The following is a 22,046-nucleotide window of genomic DNA, read 5'->3' as shown; positions in this document are numbered from 1 at the left end:
TGCTGGCGGCATTTCCTCGTTGTATCGCAATACTGATACGTTGTGCGAGGAAGCCGCCAGCTCTTCGGTCACCAGTTACGTCAACCAGACGTTTCGCGATTTCTCCAAAAAACTTGTGCGCGCTGGGACCCCATGGACCTAGAGTTTCAACGCCAAAAGGTACAAAATGGTACTCTCTACCGAGGCTCTTATATTTATTACGTTTCAAAATTTCGGCGCTTTCCGCCGCTGCGCCCGCTTTTACATTAGTCCGTTGGAGGTGGGACGGTGCCAGTGTGTCTACGCAGGTAGCATCCCACACTAACATCCGTCCCAAGCTCCAAGGAACCAAGGACACCCCATCAGGCCTCTTGCCATCATCCCTGATAATGCCAGTTGGCTCAAGAAGAGCAGGCACATTGATGGTGGCAAGAGATCGACGAATTATGTTATTAATTACGACGTATTAAGAGTAAAGTATATATGAGACTTGAGCAACTCGTGAGTTACATAACCATAACTATAACTGATAGTAAACGCAAGTACTTAAAACGTAAAGAAATATTAATTAAAAATTATATTATACTACGGTTTTTGTAACTAAATTGTTTATCGGTGCTTAGAAAACCGAAAACCGCTACATGTTTATAAATCCGAACGCATTCGTTTACGTCATTAATACATGTGAAACATAGATATGAATTTAAAGATTCGCTCAGAAATCGCTCATTTTGTACAGGTTATTTTTGTTTTAGATTAAAATAATAAAATAAGCGCCTAAAAAAACATCATGTTTACCTTTAGCATAATCATTTTAAAACAATTAATCGGTTTGTCCTTTCTCCCTTCGAACATAAAGTGTAGAATATATTTACGAATAGGGTTGTTTCCAATTTTTTGAAACGCTTGTATTACGTTCTATATTAGCTAAAAGTTGCCCTAAAATTCAACTTTTATACTAAAAACGGCTTTAAATATGTTAAATTAACAAAATATATTTTGACAGAAGCTTTCGCGCCCAAAACGCTTTTTGAAAATTGCGTGACGTCACAGTTTACGGTTTGACACATAACTACATACACACGTAGAAGATACGAACTGGCAACTGACATTTGTCATTTGTTGTTTATCGCCTAACTGTCAACAGTGTCAATCCGAGAGTTGTGACGTCATCAGAATCTTCAAAGACGTTTCAAGTTTGGTCACGTGACGTGTGCCAAAATATATTTTAAATTCAATATTTACAAAAATATGGTCATTACAGGTCCCCTAAAAGTAGTTTAACATGTTCTTATAATCCAAAAGAATTTATTAGGATACAATTCTGCCCTAAGACTTGGAGATGGAAACAACCCTATTATATATACACTTTATTATTTTCCCATGGCAATATTCAGCTAAACGTTATCTGTGAATGTTATTTTATTTTTCTGACGATAGTTGTGATTTATTGCAGATTTTACAAATGAAGGAGTGTGTTGTGTATTTAGCTTGAATTATAACAATGTTGTGCCTTATTAATTAGTGCTTTAGTTTGCTAATCGTGTTTAGTGTTGTAAAATAAGTTTCCTGCCTTCGGGAACCGAGGATGATCTCATTGACGCACTGACATTTCGTTCCTTACCGAGATCTTCGTTTTATTATTTTTACGATTCACTAAGTCCAATGACCTTGTTAGTAGCTTATAAATAATTTTGGTGATTTAAATTATTCAATATGAAGAAGCAGTTCTTTAGGGTTAAGCAACTCGCCGACCAAACATTTTCAAGGTACAGTGTACTTTTTATCTATCACCATTAGATAAGATTCGAGCTCCTTTGTAGAGATCGTTGGCAGTCGCATCACAGATCTTTGTGTATGCCTCACCAGTACAAGATCAATAAGAGCGTTATTTAATATAGTACATAGCTATATCAGTTTCACAACAATTTGAAGGCAGTAAAGTGATAATGGTTTTGTTTACGCGCAGGGGCGGTAAAGGCGAAGCGCTCACGGATGAGCTTCAGACGGCGGATCGGAAAGTAGAGCAATTAAGGAATGCCTTACAACTAGTTAGTAAGAGGCTGGCCACCGGGGCTGGTGGCACACAGGGGCAGGACCCTGCAGCCCGGGAGAAAAGGCTGAAAAAACTTCCAGAATATATGCTGGGTTTATCAATGGTTGAGGCAAGCAACTATGATGATGATGAGAGTGTCTTGAAACATATCTTATTTGAATGTGGTAAGCAAACTAACAATAATGCCAAGTCAATTTAATAATGTCTAGTTTGTCAGGGGCCCTCAATTGTCACAGAAGTGGCTTGTTATATAGCCAAATTGTGATTCATTGCAATGTGGTCATAGTATTTATATTCAGAACCTTTTTGGCTATCTGAAATGTTTTTAGTACTTACAAAAAATGTAATGTACTTACTTATATTTATTTTCATTGAATTAAATTGATGAATATTATAAATATGAATATAGTCTTTATTGGTACAGTTTTCTTTATACGAAGTGCATCTAAATAATAATATGTTGTTGTTTTATATTATTGTTTTGAATAATGTTGAATTACCATATTTGGGTATGTTTTGGTCTAATAGGAAAAGATTATACATAAGGAAATATTTGTAAAGTGCCCATTGAAACTAATAACAATACTTAAAATTTCCTTTATTTTATATTATATAACATTGTTATGCTATGAAATATTTTTTCCCTCTTCAAATATATTTATTCACTTTAAACCATAAATACCCCTGAAATATGTAATGGGAATCATAAATTGAACTTAATAACTGTTTTTAATATTTTAAATAGGGGCCTTAGCATGATATATAATGTAATCTGTTTTTAGGTAAAACAGAAAAATACCTAGCTAATGAAATAGCTGAGCACGAAGTTAAAGTGGAGCAACTAGTAATTGCTCCACTGTCAACAATAAGCGACCATGATCTCCCAGCTATACTGAAGACTAAGAAGCATCTTAGTAAACTCATAAGTGAAAAGGAATCAGCAGCTCACAAATATCATGTAAGATAAAGTTATCTTTTGACATCATCAATGACAAGAGTATATATTGAAAACAAGTCTATCATTATTTGGCTTATTGATAATGACTGAGAAGTTATAATGCCTCTCTTTACCCAGTTTTTAGAATGATTATCAGTTTAAATACATGATACATTTACTATAGAGAAAAAAACAGAAACTATTTTGTTTTCGTTATATACCCGTGATGTAATATAACCTTTTATAAATATTGTAACAAATTAGCTCAAAATATGAGTAGTAAATTAAACTATACCTACAGTACTTCATTTACTTGGCTAACTCTCTCGTTTCATCGTTCAGTTCATATCTGACTGGACCATTTGTTGTCATGTAAAGTAGTGCAATAAAATGTAAAAAATCCAATAAAATTGGGAACATACCAGTTATGTCTCAAAAGGGCTATATTTGAAAAGAGTACCTCAATTGCAGATGTCTTTCTTAACGGAGCCTCCGCTTTTTTGGATAGTTTTAATGCTACAGCTCAACACATACTTAAACTGCTAAAATAAAAATCCTTCCTTTTGTCTTTGTCATCTAATAGCAGTTACTTTATTTTCAGCGAGCAAGAGAAGAGAACCCAGCTAAACTGAGTGCAGCACGAGAGGAATTAGAGGAAATTGGAATAAAAGTGGAGTCAGCCAGGGACAGTCTGGCTGCAGAGATGTTTAGTCTAGTCGCCAAAGAAGCCGAGATGGCCCACATACTGCTGCAGTATGTGAAGCTACAGCGGGCGTACCATGAATCCGCGCTCCATTCACTCCAAGACACTGTGCCAGAGCTGGAAAGATTCATAAGTAAGTGGTATTTATGTATCAACAAGTTTTTTTCTCAACTCATTCAGTAGCATTTTAAAGATATGTTTTCATTTTATGTGTGGCCTCAGTCACACGGGGTCGGTTTTTAAGAGAATGAAGCAAATAGTTAAATTTCTATTTTAGGTAGGTAGTTTTGGAGTTCAGAAGAAGTAAAGCTATTTTTTAAAGCAGTAAAATGCTAAATCCAGCAATCAGATTCAGATATACACTTACTACTAACAGTACTGAATCCATGTTTATGATAATAATGTTTCTGCATTTAATTCTCAGTAATCTACGAAACGATTTAATAAAATAGGTTATTAGGTACCTAAATACAAAATATTTTCCCGAGTCTTTCCTTACTTTCCTTTATAAGCGCGCAATATATTGAAACCATTTAATCTACAATATGTATAGAGATTTAGGTCAATAATTAACAAAGTAATTGTTTATGCTATTTAATGGTACTTCAAATAATCGTTTCTAAAATTAGGTTGAAAAAAGATTATTTGTTTGTGAGTGTTACCACAAATACTGTACTTCGATCAAGCATCCAAAGCTACTGGGGGTTGCCTTTTATCTTGCGTTAGAAACAAACATACCTTAGTGTTGATGTATATATTAAGATGCAGTACCTGGGCGACCGAGCGTTGCTCGGTTATAACTATTTATTGTAATATGGTGGTGTATAGGTGATAATCTTACTAAATAATCTCAGTATTATATGTTACTGCTTTTTATAATTTCTTTATTAATAGATAATAAATCCTTGAGATTTCAGGTTGTAAACAATACCATAAGGTTGTTATAATGCTCTTATGTTTTTATTCTCATAATTTTTCTTTTCTTTTGTTTGTTTTTTGTTTTTGCGCGCACAAATAGCTCTGTTTTACTATGTAGAAGTTTAAGTAGTTACTTAATTTAATAAGCATGATGTTAAAATATTTTCATTAAGGAAACTGTAAGTCTAGTTTTAAGAAAAGTTCCTGTGCTATATACAGGCGCGGATCCAGCCCTCAAAAAAGGTTGTGGTCACAGCCACCCGAAAATCGGCCAAGTGCGAGTCGGAGTACGAACTCACTCATGAACAATCATGACTCATGAGTCATGATCGTCATCGTTCATGAACGATCATCAGCCTATCGATCTCAATAGACCGTGAAAGTGTTACGTCACAAGACTATAAGGGGGTTCCCCGACCTATTTTTTGTAGATTATCGATTCGCAGACAACGTTTCGCCGATCATCGTTTTGCAAAGGGATTTATGCGTACCTAGATGTAACTTTTATTTATTTATTATTTACAATAAAAAAAAATATTATAAAAAAGCAAAAAACCCGACTGCACACTAAAAAAGAGGAAAACAAGCCCCACAAGAATATTGTTGTAGATGGTAAGTATCGCAGGCGGGGATCAACAGAGGGTTACTTATAGTCATTTTGGTTGTTGGTCCCCGCCTGCGATACTTACCATCAACAACAATATTCTATGATGGCAACTAAATAATTCGAGGTATAAAAACCGGCCAAGAGCATGTCGGGCCATGCTCAAAGTAGGGTTCCGTAGTTACTTTTCCGTCACAATAAGCTAAAATGGAGCTTAAAGTATAGTAGATTGTTAACCAAGGGATGAACTGTGGATGTACGTTTTTTTACTATGAAGGGTAAACTTTTTGTAATAACTCAAAAACAGCTAAACAGATTATGTCCGCTATAGTTTTCGTATAATGTCTTTCTTAAGCTCTACTTTCACGATTTTTTTCATATTTTTGGACCTATGGTTCAAAAGTTAGTGGGGAGGGACACATTTTTTTTTTTCAGAGCGATTATCTCCGAACATATTCATATTATAAAAAAATATTTGTTGAAGACCCCTATTAGTTTTGAAAGACCTTTCCAACGATACCCCACACTGTAATGCTGAAGCAAAAAATAATAATTCACCCCCACTTTACGTAAAGGGGAGGTACCCTAAAAAAATATATTTTTAGATTTTATTGTACGACTTTGTCGGCTTTATTGATGTATATATCCATGCCAAATTTCAGCTTTCTAGCACTAACGACCACTGAGCAATGCCTCGGACAGACAGACAGACAGACGGAGATGGCGAAACTATAACAACTATAGTTGACTACGGAACCCTAAAAATGGGGACAAAAATTTTTGAAATACGGAAATGTATAAACATTGTTTTTTCGAAAAATCTCATGCAATACATTTTTACGAGTATGCTATGTATTGAGTGGAAAAATGATTAGTTGGCGTTTATGTTTTTACGATAGATTCTTTGGAAAATGAGAATCAAGCAAAAAGCTTTTGGTAATCTTTTGGGTCTTTGAATTGGTGTCTTTTTTTTCTTTATTCCTTACTTTCTTATTTAGCAAAAAACTTAGTAATCCATTAGTAACCTAAGAATTTCATTTGGCAGAGTAATCTGTCCGATTAAACAAATTTTACTCGAGTAACGTTTTTTTTACATTTAATTTCGAATTAAGTGACAGTTAAATTATAACAGTTTAGTTAGTTTAGCAATTGCAGTACTACATACATATTATCGGCGTATAAAGTAATGTATCGGAAATGGCAAGCAATTTATTGCAGTCCATGGAGCCGTTTAAACAGATAACTAGGCTAAGAAACTCCTACGCCTGAAAATTAAAAGCTGGTATTATTTTTAGAAATTTGTACTAATATTTGTAAATGTTTCAGGTTTCTAAGACTCCTTAAGCTAAAAACAATGTCCCTTTTAATGTTAGTAAATAATTATTATTCTTGTAAATAAGTATCAGAGCTGATAACATGCTCGAATTTCTAATTAATACTAAAAACCACTCTAACTATCGTGTTTCGACCAAGGGTTTCTCGGGTAATCGTGACGGTTACTAAACGATTATTCTACCAAAAGTAAATCTGCTTATCAATGTTATGCCAAGTTGCCAACTGACTACTCTGCGTAATGAAATTCTGCCAAACCGTCCTCTGCCAAAGCGTCTGCGAAACGAAAATCAGCGTAATTTTACTAGGCGAATCAATAGGGCACCCTATTAGGGTTGTGGGCATGCCCATCGTGCCCACAACGGTGGATCCGCCCTTGGCTATATATAACTATAAAAGACTGTTTGTTTCTTAAATAAATAAATTAAACTTGTCTAAAACAATAAAAATTAAAAAATATATATAAACTTGAACATATATAAAAAAAAAAAACAAAAGTTAGTCACCGGGCGAGATTCGAACCCGTAACACTCGTTTCTAGCCGTCCGCGTCTTAACCCGCTGGGCCAGACGGACAGTGACCGGCAACACGAAATTAGCGACCATATTCTGCGTCGAAAGAAAAACGCATGAAAACTCGAAAACTCGCGTTTTCCCAAACATAAGACTAATCTAGATCGATTGTATACCCCCATATCAAATTTCAGCTAAATCGTTAGAGCCGTTTTCGAGATCACAGAAATATATATACATATATACAAGAATTGCTCGTTTAAAGGTATAAGATATAGCATAGTATGCATGCAGGTATTCGTGGCTCTGTGAGCTTTAGACCATGCGATAAGCTTAAAAAATGTATAAATTAAATATATTTACTTCATTGAGACATTATCACAGCGAACTTACAATGGCATTACTTAAGTGCCGCTTACTGGCGCTTAAATCCATTATGCCAATTTCGGCCATTTTGAAATTATTCCAAAAAACGAAACTACTGAAAGAAAATATGTAACTTTCGAACCTGCTGACAAAATTTCACGAGAATCGGTTGGGAAATGTGACATGCACGGGAGGTTACCTAATTATACGAAAGCATTTTTGCCCAAGCTGAACTGAAACGGAGACCTTCGCTAACACGCGCTCTATTAAAATCGTTGAGTGCACCCACATTGGTGTTATAGTGTTGTATAACGTACTCTGCCGCCACTAACATTTCCGAAGAAGAATTAAAAATCGCTCACATAAAGTCGCTTAGTCTGCGGTTGGACAACTGCGTCAAGGTCATTCCTGATAACAAACCGTGAAACCAATGTCATGTCACAGCCCTATCATTACCGACTATGAAATGATAAAAGGTTCCTGTCACCTTTATTTATTCGTATTGTACACGTATGCAGATGTCGCGCACACGAAACCCTATTAGAATTACAATCATTCAGGCTTCCGTTCCGACAAACTTTTAGTAGGTTTAGCACTGAGTCATTTCTATAGATTTGTACAAATGAGATTATTTTTATTGAAGATGTTGGAATTTAAAATTCATATTCTAAAGAAAATAGTCATATTGTAAAGAAAAAAAAGTCATACTAAAAAGAAAATCGAAAGTCTATAAGGAAAATGATAACAGTAGCACTTTGCCTATGTTCAATATTGGATACAATACCCGTTATACTTATTTGCGTATTTTTTTACACGTAATTAATGTTACCTCCCGTCGCGAAAGAAAACAATTTTATCGTATTAATTGATATGGATTTCCGCAAAGTAACAACTGATTCGTTAAATTATCTTATGAAATGTTGTGTGATCTTTCGTCTGGTAGTTCAAATTACTAGTTTGGAAATTTTGCTGCGGCTACGGTTACCCGCGACCATCATGGCTGGTGAAACCTGTGGCAAATCGTAGAGGTAAACAAACAAAATTATTCGTAATCAACCTGTGATATTAACATACCTATTTATCAAGAATGTGGTAAAAACGCGAAAGCTTTTAAGTTTTGCTTTGAACATTTTGAAGCTTTTATTTGCATGCAGTGTAATAATAATAAGTATGTACTATTCTAGAATTTTTGCTTTTACTCGTATTGCTAATAGGCAAAGATGTTGTTTAACCTTTCGTGCTGATATTGATACCCGAGTAAAGCCAAACATTCCAAAATTGAACCATGAGCGTAGCAATAGGTTCGAAAAGTGGAATTTTGAGCGTGGCGAGGGTTTCAAGGCACGAGGGTTAACCCTTTTCCAAGCATACTACGATTTATCGACCACATATGCGACAATAGAATTTAACTTTAGCACTGCACATGCACTTTCGGGAAATATGTCTTGTTTTGAAATGAATCATCAAAGCTGGATTAATTTGAATATATTTGGATTTTTTGGGAAAACCTTGTAGATTGTTACGGCCTGGATAAGTGTTAAACTTTTTGCCAACACACAAATTTTCATCACACCAACGGAAGGAAAATACTAACTATAAAATATCAAACAAAATCAAAGCAAATAAATTCAAAATGAAAGTTTACTAAACATTTATCTTTCAAAATCATCATTTTTATTTTAGTTAATTCTACCAGCCAACATAAGAAGACAAGTCATGCATTTGATTATTTGCCACACGTGTTGATAAAATGCAAATTTCTCATCAGTTTTTGAACAATCAAGAGGGCCTTCCAGCTGGTGTGGTGAAAAACAAAATAATTATCGTTAAGCAGATAATTATCATTAAAAATAGTATATCAACTCATGTATGTTATTTGTTGTTTATTTAAAATGCTGCAATCACTTGCTGCCCAAATTATTATTAGATAATAATGATTACATTGATTACTAAACATGTTATCAGACACGCTAACGGAGTAGAAATGATGAATCATACAGCTTTAAATGGCTGTGTGGCCAACATCAATTATACCGTAATTACTTTAATAGTCTTCCCAGATGATCTATTTTCTACCGTGATGACTGATGACAAACACGATATGATTGTCATAACCATTATCTGAGAGAGTTTGCTTTCGTTTACGTTTCTTCGTTTCACATATTATCTATCCAGTATCTTTATTTAAGTCGCTGGCCTGGGATCTCTGTTATTTTTTTTTAATGTATTATATAAGCAATGTTGGACTGAATGGACCTTGAAGTAGGGAATAAAAGTATCTGTTTAAATACATCAAAATGCTGGCACAAATGGTATACAACACGCTAATTTAGATTGATTGCAGGCAAACGTGATTCTGACTAGATAAGAGTTAAGTAGGGAGTAGTTTTCTCGTGAAGTGATAGAGAGACTGACATTCTAACATCTCGTGACGTCGCAAGTGCCCTAACAAGGTCGCCATCTGACACGAGTGCGTCCACTTTGAATGTCTATGCCTTAATTAAGTACCTAATACATTTCAAATACCAAAACCGGAAACCGGCTACCTATCTATGACATGTGTACTTAGCGCGGCCACAATTCGTTGAAAATGAGTCATTTTCTACATTTTCCACAAAATACGGTCTCACTGTGCACTGTGACGTATGCTATGGTAAATTATATATATTAAATCATCATAAAGAACAAAATAAAAATGGCACAAAAGAAAATTGAGACAACAAAATAGGACTAATTAATAAACAATAAAATAAAATAATAGTACATTGTGCAACGAGGGGGGTAAGTGAAATTTTGGATACGAGGGTGATTATAAAAATATTAAATTATAAATGTCAGTATTTTAAAAGTAAAACTCATTTATGCTACTTGGTTTGTATGAATAAGTGACATATTAAAAAAAAAGCTATAACTCCCTAGGGAGTTATTGCTTTTTTTTTTCACAATCCATATCTCCCGCGGGAACAAAATAGGCCTTTGTCCTTCAGTACACCTGCATGAAATAAGAACTTTTTCGAGCAAGTGTGATGAAAAAGTACCTACCTACATACTGTGTGCGTTGCAGCAGGACAAAAGGGCTAGTGATACTCTTCACTCTTTCGAATAAAGCACTGGTTTTCTGCAGGAATCCAGGTCATAAAAGATGTACATTAAATGAAATGTGGGTATGTGTGTGCTACATGTTTTAATTAATAAATATGTATATATATAATACTGAGATAATAGATAAGTCAGCAAGGGTGTGAACATTGTGTAGGCCTCCTAGTCCTCGTGATTGACTTGAATAATAACAATTTAATTGACTGTTTTTCTTTTCTCTTGCAGATGACAGTGCCGTGAAACGTGTATTCGGGTACCCACTAGAAGACCACCTGCGGGTAACGGGGCGCACGATAGCCTTCCCAATAGAACTGTGCGTGTGCACGCTACACGAACTGGCGCTCAACGAGGAGGGGCTGTTCCGGATAGCGGGAGGTATGGACCACTACGAGTAGTCGAGGACGATATCATTCCCCGTAGAGCTGTGCGTGTGAAGTGTACGCTACACGAACTGGCGTTCAACGAGAAGAGGCTGTTCTGGAATGCGGGCGTTATGTACCACTATACAGTGTATCCTTCAGATCACCTACGAGTAACTGAGGACGATATCCGTCCTCGTAGAACTGCGCGTGTACGTTACACGAACTGGCGCTCAACGAGGGTGTTGTTGCTCCGGATAGCAGGCGGTGTGTATCAGTACCGTGTACCCTTTAGATCACCTGCTAGTACCTGAGGACGATAGCCTTTCCCAAAGCCCATAGAGCTGTGTGTGTGTGCGTGTGTGGAGCTGTCCCGGATAGCGGGTGGTATGTATGAGTACACATCCGGTTGCTATTGTGTAAGTTGGCGGTTAAGTGCGAACGGTCACGCACGGTTGCATATTAAATAATAAAGTTGCGATCTGCCAAGGGGCGCTTAGGAAATCGCGACTTTTTTTAGTTAGACCAAATGCGGATAATTTAACTGAGAATAGCCTTCCCCTTTGACCCGGTGCTCGACAAGGAAAGGCTGTTCCGGACACGGAACGCGTTGTCGTGCGCGACAACTCAAGTTATGCTAAGCGGTCAGGAGCTATGTATGAAAATTTAACCACCTGCTAACAGGGTGGGCATTTTCGGGTTAAATATATTTATTATTCTCAAAAGAAATTAACATTTCACTTCATGAGACTTAAAAACTATTTACATACATGCCATGCCCGCGAGCATTGATTTTATATTTACATTATTTACAAATATCACAATAACAAAGTTCACAAAGACAATAGTGGGTAGTTATTGCACTAGTATTTAAAATAGAGGGACGGGTAGAATACAATATCCGCATATTTCTTAATACATCCTTACATTCCTTACACATACACATAATATTAAGTGTTCGTCATAAATTTAATGATGTTCTTTATGAGAATGTTCACTATAATAATAACATATTATATTTATTATTTATTTAATATACAATATGATATTTATACAATAACAATACCTAATTACCTATTAACAAGTTCTACTCGTAACTCCCGCCACGTAGTAGTTAGTTGTATTGTAAATATGTAAATTAGATATATTCAAGATTTATAACCAAATGCTAATGTTAAGATTTGATTAGTCAATGTCAATGCTTCAAAACAATTTTTCTCTAATTTATTAATAATAAAATAACTTATTGGGCCGATCTAGATCAACCAACAAAGGCACAATATGCACCCCTATCTACTTAAGAAAATAAATATTATACACGTCTTTTTCTATCCAACAGGTACGTCAAAAGTAAAAAGAATGAAGTTATCGCTCGACGCGGGCCTATTCAACGTGCCGCTGCCGCCCGACTACCGCGACATGCACGTGGTCGCCTCCGTGCTCAAGTCGTACCTGCGCGAGCTGCCCGAGCCGCTGCTCACCTACCGCCTCTACGAGCACTTCCTCGCCGCCTCGCGCCAGCCCGCGGAGACCGCGCGGCTCAACACGCTGTGGGAGGCCATCCATCTCCTCCCCGAAGCCAACTTCCACAACCTCAGGTACCTCATCAAGTTCCTGTCCGCTCTTACGCAGAATCAGGCCACCAACAAAATGACACCCTCCAACTTGGCTATAGTAATCGCGCCGAATCTTCTCTGGGGGCCGCACGAGAACAGCGCCTTCGACATGAACGTCACCACCGCCGTCAACTGCGTCGTGGAACTCCTCATTAAACACGCCGACTGGTTCTTCAATGAGGAGATAAATTTCTTCATTTCCTTCACTAAGGAGGATCTTCTTCCTGATCAGTGCGAGTATGGTTTCACACCGGGCTTCGGACCAGGTTTCCCGCAGACCGCTGCGCTACAGGAGCACTCCAATGGAGACTACAGCAGCATGAGTCGCTCCATGCTCGAGTACGAACGACGCGGCGAGCCCGGCCGCCACTCGCGCAGTAACAGTCACGATACCAGCCTCATTTTACTCGAGAACGATATCAAGAAGGCGCAATCGAACAGCTCCCTCTCCGACCAGTCTAGTCCCCCGCTCGGCAGCCCGAAGCCCATCATGAGGAGAAAAAACAAACCGCTAGCCCCCGTCCCGCCCAACTTCACTCCGGATAAAAATAAAAAGCCTGAACCGCAGCCGGAGCCCTCGAAAGAGGCGGACAAGCCGGCGAAACCGCCCCGGCCCGTCATATCCGACAGCGGAAAAGTCATCTCGGGCGTGCAGACCATCAACCGGTCCACGTACAGGCAGAGCAAGGCGCTGAAGGACGAGGCCCGGGGCAGCCGGGAGAACCTTTTCGAGGCGAGGCGGCAGAGCTTAGAAGTGGAGAAGGATAAATTTGAAAGCATAAAAGCTCTGGAGGACAGGAGCGATTCAACTCTAGTCGTTAAAAACGTGACCGCCCAGACGGGAGTCGTCAGCAGGATGAAGGTGACGGACGGCATCAGCGGGCCCGCGTCGCTCGGCGGCCAGCCCCGGCCCGCCGCCAAGCCGGCCGGCCAGCCGCCGCCCCGGCCCGTCGCCGCGCCGCGCACCATCATACCCAACGTCGACGCCGACGCGGGGGACGTCCAGCTGAGGAACAAACCCGCGGTTCCGGAGCGGCCAGCGACGCTCCGTCCGCAGAGCTTCCGAGGCGCGCGCGGCTCCAGCGACTCGGACGTGACGCCGACTGTGCTCGAGCGTACGCATATATACAGCGTGGACAAGCAGCAGCCGACGATGATCCAGGTCGGGCCGGCGGACGACGAGGGCGGCTCGCGCGTCACCGTGCAGCGCACGCACAGCTCGGGCGGCAAGGACGCCGAGCTCGACGAGCACAAGGCGCTGACGAGCGCCACGCGGCAGCTGTCGCAGTCGGAGGGCAGCATAACGGAAGTGCCGCTGTCGCCGCGCGCGCCCACGGCGCGGCCGCCGCGGCCGCAGGTGCCGGCGCCGCCGCCGCCCGTGGCCGCGCCGCCGCCGCCCCTGGCCGCGCCGCTCGCCACGCACGAGAGCACGGACCTGTAGCCGCCGCGCCGGCCCCGAGATCATCAGTATTACGCGGCACCGACTCGGTCACGACGCGTGTCGGCGTCGAGATCGACTCGCGCGCCTTTTCAAATTGATCACATCTCATGACAGATTAGCATTAGTAGCCGGTGCTTCCGATTTGAGGAACCTCTCTCGATACGAACGCGTTGATCCGTAGCTGTAAAATGCTGGCGCCCCGTCGCTTCGGCGTGGCCGATTATATTTTCTCTCTTGCGAAGTCTTTATATCTTAAATAAGGCTTTAGGAAATCGAACGAGACTGAAGAGTTTTATACGTTTTATTATGCAATCTACGTCCTATTAATAATGAATAGTACTTCTAGAGTGCAAGTTAATTTCCTGATTTCCACAAACTTGTGTCAACATATTTTTATACCGATTGGATAAAAGACACAGGACAAAAATTACATGCAAAATTCAATTCTAGTGTTGCTTGCCCTAGAATTGCACTTTAATCATAATGAAATTATAAGTCATATTGGCAAAGTCAACGCGTTAAACGAATTGCCAGGATGGTTAGATTAACAAATTATCACATTTGTTAACATTATGGTGCATAAAGCTGATCGCTAACTTGATGCGACGAAGATAAAAACTAAACCTTAAGAGCTAGAAAACAAAACAATATGGATTCCTAAATCTAGACCATCATTTTCTTTCCTAAACGTCTGTGAATAGCCAGCTTATGAAATTGCTTAATATCACATCACAACACGATGTTTTCGAAAGGGACATCAAAATATGCCATAGTTATAATAACGACTAGTTATATTGAAGCCCATTTCTGCATTTTGCATATCTTTATTATCTTAATCTGCCTTTTATCTATCGACTTATTTATTTTTGTACCGTATTATAAGGCATTTGTGATTTACATACAAGACATATATTGGAACGTAAGTATAGCTTGCACCCGTAATTTAAGTACATACTGGAGATATCGTAGCATTATATTTAAATTAAATTGAGCAATATTCCAAAAAGACATTTGACATTGTCAATTGAGTTTTGTATGCTTTTAATGACATTAAGTGGTAGTGTTACGAAGCTGTTTGCATTTTTCCAAGTCTATGCAATTTAACTAGTTTGAGTTCAATATTGACTATTTAGATATTTTTCCCTCTCACTTAAATTATAAAATGGATACATTATCAAATAAATTAAATTTACTAGAAAATAATTAGTGAAAGTGCTATACTAGCTCAAGCTCATACTTGTATATTTTGCATGGACTTGGCAATACTGTATAATAGCATATTTTGTACAATATTGAATGTTGCAATTGATCGTTGTGATACTAGGAAGATTATCCACCCAAGCGGGTGCACAAATGTACACATTTTGACGATTAGCCATATTTTATGATATTTATCTTTTCAGTATGACTGCAGTGCACGAGTTCTGTCCCGAACTAAAAGAATGTAACTGCATTAGTTAGCCCACTTCAGTTGCGATTTTTTAGGCATCCATAGTCTGATTAAATTATTGACCAATATCACCTACCCACTTCATTCATTGCAGCCGCCTACTTTGTGCATTTAAAAAAAGCTTGAAACACAAAATTGTACTAAAATAAATATTCTCACCAGTACTCACGATCCTGCTTGCGCGGGAGGCAGCTATCTGTTAAAGTGAGATAAAACTTACTGATAATATCTCATTATTACTCTATCATTTACTTGCCCGGTGCTCTTGCAGTACAATTGCAGTATCGTGAGAACCAAGTTTAAGCTATAATAAAAACGGGTAGCTACTGAGGGCCTACCGCGAAAACCGAAATCCGCAAATTGCGGGGACATCATCAGGACTCTTTTACTCTCACTAAGACGTAATTAAAGTAACAGAAAAAAAGCCCGCAATTGCGGACTTCGATTTTCGCTGTTATAGCCCTGATATTGTGCTAAACATTAATCGTCCATGGAAGCCTAACGCGGCTTTGTTCATACACTGTATCAGTAAATTTTACATTTTTTTTTTTAGATTAAGTATGTTATGTAGTATTTACGACGTTTTATGTGATATGCATTTTATTATTATACTGCAAGTATACAAGCTTCTGTTGTAAGTAATACTAATAAGGATATGCTGAAAGAAAAATTCAAATAGATTTTTTGTTTTATTTTATATATTACGTTTGCCATTTTACAATGTAGTGGTTCCTTTTGCCGACTCTAAGGAGAGATATAAGATTGGGCAGTATATGCGCTGATTGCGTAATGACCTCGTCTATTTTCTTGATTCTGGTGTGGTTGACGTAGAAGCCGCCGGCTTGGATTATTCGTATCGCGTCACCTGGAATTACAACACCACATTAAGTAAACTGTAGTCTGTTTCTTTAGGTGTTCACAACCACGTGACTTTTTCATTCAGCAAGATTTCTTAACTTGGTTGAACCACGTGTATAATAAGGCCATGTTCGGTACAGGGCCTGCCATCTTGTTGCCTAATACAGGAGGCTCCTGTGCTTCCCTGTGTAGTTCACGCACGCATTCGATTTAAGCATGCCTGGCGCCGTACTATTGCAAGCAACTCACTCTCTGTAGGGAAGCAGCCGGCCCTCATTCCTAGCTCGAGGACCGTGACTCCGGGAGACAGTAGCAGGTGCACCACCGGCGCCCCCTGGAACACCTGCTCCAGCTCCATAGAACTGAGTGTGACCAATGACTTCACGTCCTTGCTGTAGATCGCTTCAGTCGCTCGCTGCGCACGCTCTAAACCTTCCTCTGGAAATATGAAGACAGTTCAGAGATGTAGCCCTTTTATAAATAATATTTTGAACCGTGTGTAATCTAAGGTTCATTTTGATTTTTTAATAAGGTGCACTCTCTAGTACTGTGTGTACTTACTGCCATGGACTAGAGTGACCAACTGGTCTGCTAAACAGGTTTGTGGGTATCTCTGTTCGGGATGTTCTTTGTGTTTGTGCATTATATCCTTTATTTCTCCGAGTTTGTAGAAACTGAACAATTTCAGCAACTTCTCCACTTCAGAATCTTTGGTCCTCACGAAATATTGGTACAAGCTGTAGGAACTGGTTTTCTCTGGATCTAACCATAACGCATTTCCAGCTGATTTGCCAAATTTGTCACCCTCTTCTGTTGTGACTAGAGGTAGTGTAAGTCCTAAAAAGTAATAGTGAAATCAGTAATTATATAGGAAAAAAAAAAACAAATCTATATTAGACTAAGACTGCTCACCATACACATCTTTCTTAGCTGTCCTACTTATAAGCTCATGGCCTGCAGTTATGTTACCCATCTGGTCACTGCCACCAACCTATGAACAAATATTTATTAATAAACCACATGGCAATTATCAAAGAAAAAAATTGCACACAACATGAAAAAGCTGCACTTTCTGCAGTACAGTCGCCATCAGATATATAGGAGCGGCCAAGGTGCTCATAAATACCTGACCACACCCTCTAGCAACTTGGCAATAGAGGCGTGTTCAGATATTTGTGAGCACCTTGGCCACTCCAATATATCTGATGGCGCCTATACATTTATTTACCTGAAATCTACAATTATATTTCTTCAACAAATGCAACCAATCATAAGACTGGAATATCTGGTAAGCAAACTCAGTGAAGCTCATCCCAACATCTGAATTGATCCTCGTCTGCACACTCTGCTTCAGCAGCATTGTTCCCATTCGGAAGTTTCTTCCGATTTCGCTGACAAACTTGATGGCATCTATATCTCTATACCAGGCCTCATTATTTACTATTCTGGAAACAATGTCCAATCATTACATTATAACAATTACAAGTATACAATAGAGGTATGGGCATTGTGAATGTCATCTCGCTTTGTGTGGTAGGGCACAGCCAGTGGATGTCATTCCAGATCTAGAGCAGAGCCCACCTGGGGAAGTACCTCCACCTTACAGAAAACAGCAGCCAAATAACACTAGACCCTACTCGTAGTGTTGTGTTCCTGCCGCCGAGTAAGGTTGCCAGAGCTCAACGAGGGGGGGGCGGGTTTAGGGTCGGCAACGCGCATGTCACTCCTCTGGAGTTGCAGACGTACATAGGCTACGGAGACTGCTTACCATCAGGCGGGCCGTATGCTTGTTTGCCACCGACGTAGTATTAAAAAAAAAAGTGCATTTAGTGCAAGCGTTTTTTTAGAGACTGAGAGGAGAGAGTTGTAGGGCAAGTGGCACATAATCGAGGAATATCATGTTAGGTTTAAATGTTTTTCTTTTCTTTACTTTTACTAATACGCTGAAAAAAGGGCTGGTGGCCTAGCGGTAACAACGTGCAACTTGCAATACGAGGTCGTGGGTTCAAACCCCAGTTCGTACCAATGTCGAGTTTTTCGGAACTTATGTACGAAGTATCATTTGATATTTACCAGTCGCTTTTCGGTGAAGGAAAACATCGTGATCGTGAGGAAACCAGACTAATCCCAACAAGGCCTAGATTACCCTCTGGGTTGGAGGGCCAGATAGCTGTCGCTTTCGTAAAAACTAATACCTACGCCAAATCTTGGGATTAGTTGTCAAGCGGACCCCAGGCTCCCATGAGCCGTGGCAAAATGCCGGGACAACGCGAGGAAGAAGGGACTTTTACTAACACAGGTTACTTAAACAGTATACAATCAACATTTACGAAGCTGATAGACGGAACAATTAATATAATTAGTAGGTTGATGTAGCTAGGAAAAAAATCCAGTAGTTAGTCACGTCTGAAAATATCGGTACGAAAAATATGCCAGAAAATATGTATACACTACCTTAATATATGGGCATTAAAGTCGTGTATACATATTTTTGGCACTTTTTTCGTATCGATATTTTCAGACGTGACCGTACCACCCGTAACAACTTGGTGGTATAGTCGTTCAATTTGTAGTTGGCCCCGGCTTTGTCTATTGTTAAGTAAAACCGCATACCACTACCTGGAAAAAAGAGCCATAATTCTAATGACACCTGAGCGCGGGCTAGTCCAACGCTTAAAAAACCAGTGTAGGTGCGCTCTTCGATAACGCACCTTTGTTACGCATCTCGAGGACACATTTTAGACTGGTTCGACTCGCCGGTAGCCGTAAAGGGACCTTTAGGGACACAAGAAATTGCAAATTATTTTTCAATTTGTTCATGTTGAATCTTATTGCAATTCCCGTAGGACTTGTAATTAAATAACCAAAGGATTAGCGTTTGGGGCCAGCTACAATTCTAACTACTATAACTAGAGGATATAACCCAATTAGTACTACAGTGCAAACATTGGCAGCATTGTTACAATCATACCTTACTGGGTTTAATTTTCCTCCATCCTGCCAGATATATTTCTGATGATTTTCAAATACTGTTTCTATATTCTTCTTAATGCAGTTTATATTTTGGCTTATGACATCACTCTGTAGAGCAGTGCGGTCTGTGCTGCGACCACTTGGGTCACCAATATGGCCTGTTGCTCCTCCTAACTGTAAATTTGGATGTGTCTTATTTCTGCTCTATTGTTGTCGGGGAGAATGAAGACAGGCATTAATTTCACCTTGAGTATTACCCCAAAGAATAAGGACGGTAAATTTAATCAACATTGGCTGGCTTAAAAATGGTTGTGATTCTCACATTATTAGTAAGTACTTGGGCGACCGAGCTTTGCTCGGTTATAACTATTTATTGTAATATGGTGGTGTATAGGTGATAATCTACATACAATTAAAAAGTAAAATGTGAACTGACAATTATTATTATTTACAATCGATTTTAACCTTACAGCACTTGTCACAGAGTAACGCCATCTATTGTCAATTTCTCTTATTACATAGGTCATTTTTTTACTAAATTAAACTATGTCTATAACAATAAAAATTAAAAAATTATATATAAACATGAACATATAAAAAAAAAACAAAAGTTAGTCACCGGGCGAGATTCGAACCCGTAACACTCGATTAGCAGTCCGCGTCTTAACCCGTTGGACCAGACGGACAGTGGCCGGCAACACGAAATTAGCGACCATATTCTGCGTCGAAAGAAAAACGCATGAAAACTCGAAAACACGCGTTTTCCCAAACATAAGAATAATCTAGATAAGATTGTATACCCCAAAAACCCCCATATACCAAATTTCAGCGAAATCGTTAGAGCCGTTTCCGAGATCACAGAAATATATATATAAATATATATACAAGAATTGCTCGTTTAAAGGTATAAGATTAGATATAGACAGCTGCTATGTAATAAATTACTTTTCTTATAAGTCAGGCAAGGTATCGTTGAATACAATTATATAAGTGTGTCACTGTTTATTTGGTCCATATGTCGGCTGTCAATCGTAAAATCAATTCCACCAAAATTTAATTAACACATTCACTGCAGGGAACCCACCTGGTGGGCGCTCGTGAACTTTGTTCAGACGCCGGACAACCCGCTGGGTGGGTTGTTTTGTACGCAGCTGTATTGTATTGTATTCGGGCGATTTTCCGCAACTCGACGACTTGCGCCTATTTTGCGTGATAAGTACGCAGCTATAGCCCACCGGTTTCTGGGGTAGTGCGCCGTTTTTTGTCTGGCGGTGAATGTGTAAAATTTACTATTCTACCATTTTATATCCTATTCCTAATTTTAAATAGTAAATATTAATTTAATTTTGGTGAGATGATTTAAAGTATGTTAAAATTTTGGTACAGCAATACTCACCAGAGCAATAACATTGTGTCCGCCTCTCTGCCAGTGTAGAAGATTTATGATGACCAGTAGATTGCCAACATGAAGACTGTTGGCCGTGGGATCAAACCCGGCGTACACACACTGAGGGGCTTTGTTTAGCAGATTTACTATTTCATTCCTGGATCAAGACAAGTGTTTATCATAGACCAGTCATGTAAGTAACTAAAGCTTAGATACAGGCCACTTAGACAGACTAAAACGGAAGTAATAGAGGTACAGGCCATTTAAACAGACTAATGGTAATGTGGAAGTAATAAAAGACATTTGAAAGGATAGTTAAGATAATACTTACGCTGCTGTATTGGGAAATAGATCATTGAACATGCCTCGTTCGTTGAGTTTCAGGATATTTCTGCTGCTACTGTAAAGTCGTTTGTGTGGTTCGTAAGTTTTTAGAAAACTTAAATGCCGCAAGAACTTCATTTTGAAAGATGTGTCACAAAATTTTACTTGGCAACTGTCTATATAAAATAGGCGTAGTTTTAACTACTCCTAACACAGTGAAATTATATAAGTTACATTTATATTATGTGTAATTTCATATAGAAAACGAATATGTAGAGGTTACTTTATTTCGGAATCGTCTTGTCAAAGTGACAATGACATATTGATTTAACCGATTTTTCCTCCAGTGTTGATTAACATCTTAAACAGTTCACCGTGCCTTGCACAAGGCGCATGTAGTTGCAGTAAATATACAGGGCAATATATGTAGGGGCAGTATTCTCAAGCTTGATGCAGTATTTAAGAGTTTTATTAGTAGACCAAAGACCTCACAATCAAAGGTGTAACGTCGCAATTAAGTATGGTACTTATGTATTTATATGAACGAAGGAAAAACGGACGCACTTCGCTATCGTAGTGATTATATGCTCTTTGTCGGCTATGGGCAAAGAGCATATGCTATTGGCAGAACGTGATAGCAATACCGCTTGTTTCTTCAAATGCTGTTGTTCCAATGTTTATACGAGTCATAACCTCCTAGTGAGTATTATATTCTTTGGTCATAACTAAGGTCCGACCGAGAACGCTTTTTTGTCTCGGCCGAGACCGAGATTCAATGGGATTCTCGGCCGAGACCGAGAATTTGTAAATAGAAAAAAAGACGAATTGTGCACTAAAAACGCTTTTATAACCGAAATTCGACGATTTATCAGAAAAAAGTTATCATAATCAATTCGTAGCGCTATTAAATAGCACTTTTAGGGTTCCGTAGCCAAAATGGCAAACTTAGAACCAACTTAGAACCCTGAGGACTCATTTACACGGTGCGAGGACTAGTTTTTTTACATTGCGGTATTTGATCGGCAGGTTCAATCGGTTGTTACCTCAATAGTCCGCAAATTAACTAAATTCGCATGCGAGTTCGCGTGCCGTGTAAATCAGCCCTTATAGTTTTGTCATGACCTTATGTCTG

At 38.9% G+C, this 22,046-nt stretch overlaps 2 protein-coding genes across 2 annotated transcripts; one reads left to right on the top strand and one right to left on the bottom strand.

Moving 5' to 3' along the window:
* The first annotated feature begins 1,378 nt into the window (after positions 1-1,378).
* On the top strand, positions 1,379-16,052 carry LOC133522069 (rho GTPase-activating protein 44-like). Its single transcript, XM_061857265.1, has 6 exons — positions 1,379-1,748; positions 1,949-2,199; positions 2,818-2,993; positions 3,574-3,808; positions 10,732-10,881; positions 12,205-16,052. Exons 1-6 carry the CDS (start codon positions 1,696-1,698, stop codon positions 13,920-13,922), a joined length of 2,583 nt encoding a protein of 860 aa, XP_061713249.1. The 5' UTR covers positions 1,379-1,695; the 3' UTR covers positions 13,923-16,052.
* LOC133522070 (tyrosine--tRNA ligase, mitochondrial) lies at positions 16,049-21,243 on the bottom strand. Its single transcript, XM_061857266.1, has 8 exons — positions 20,922-21,243; positions 20,600-20,747; positions 19,202-19,377; positions 17,459-17,675; positions 17,143-17,221; positions 16,792-17,067; positions 16,480-16,668; positions 16,049-16,237 (listed from the first exon to the last, which is right to left on the bottom strand). Exons 1-8 carry the CDS (start codon positions 21,050-21,052, stop codon positions 16,074-16,076), a joined length of 1,380 nt encoding a protein of 459 aa, XP_061713250.1. The 5' UTR covers positions 21,053-21,243; the 3' UTR covers positions 16,049-16,073.
* Positions 21,244-22,046: the final 803 nt, after the last annotated feature.

This window comes from Cydia pomonella, chromosome 10 (assembly GCF_033807575.1).
Source record: "Cydia pomonella isolate Wapato2018A chromosome 10, ilCydPomo1, whole genome shotgun sequence".
NCBI classification, from domain to species: Eukaryota; Metazoa; Arthropoda; class Insecta; order Lepidoptera; family Tortricidae; genus Cydia; species Cydia pomonella.
This window is presented reverse-complemented; position numbering and strand designations above follow the sequence as displayed.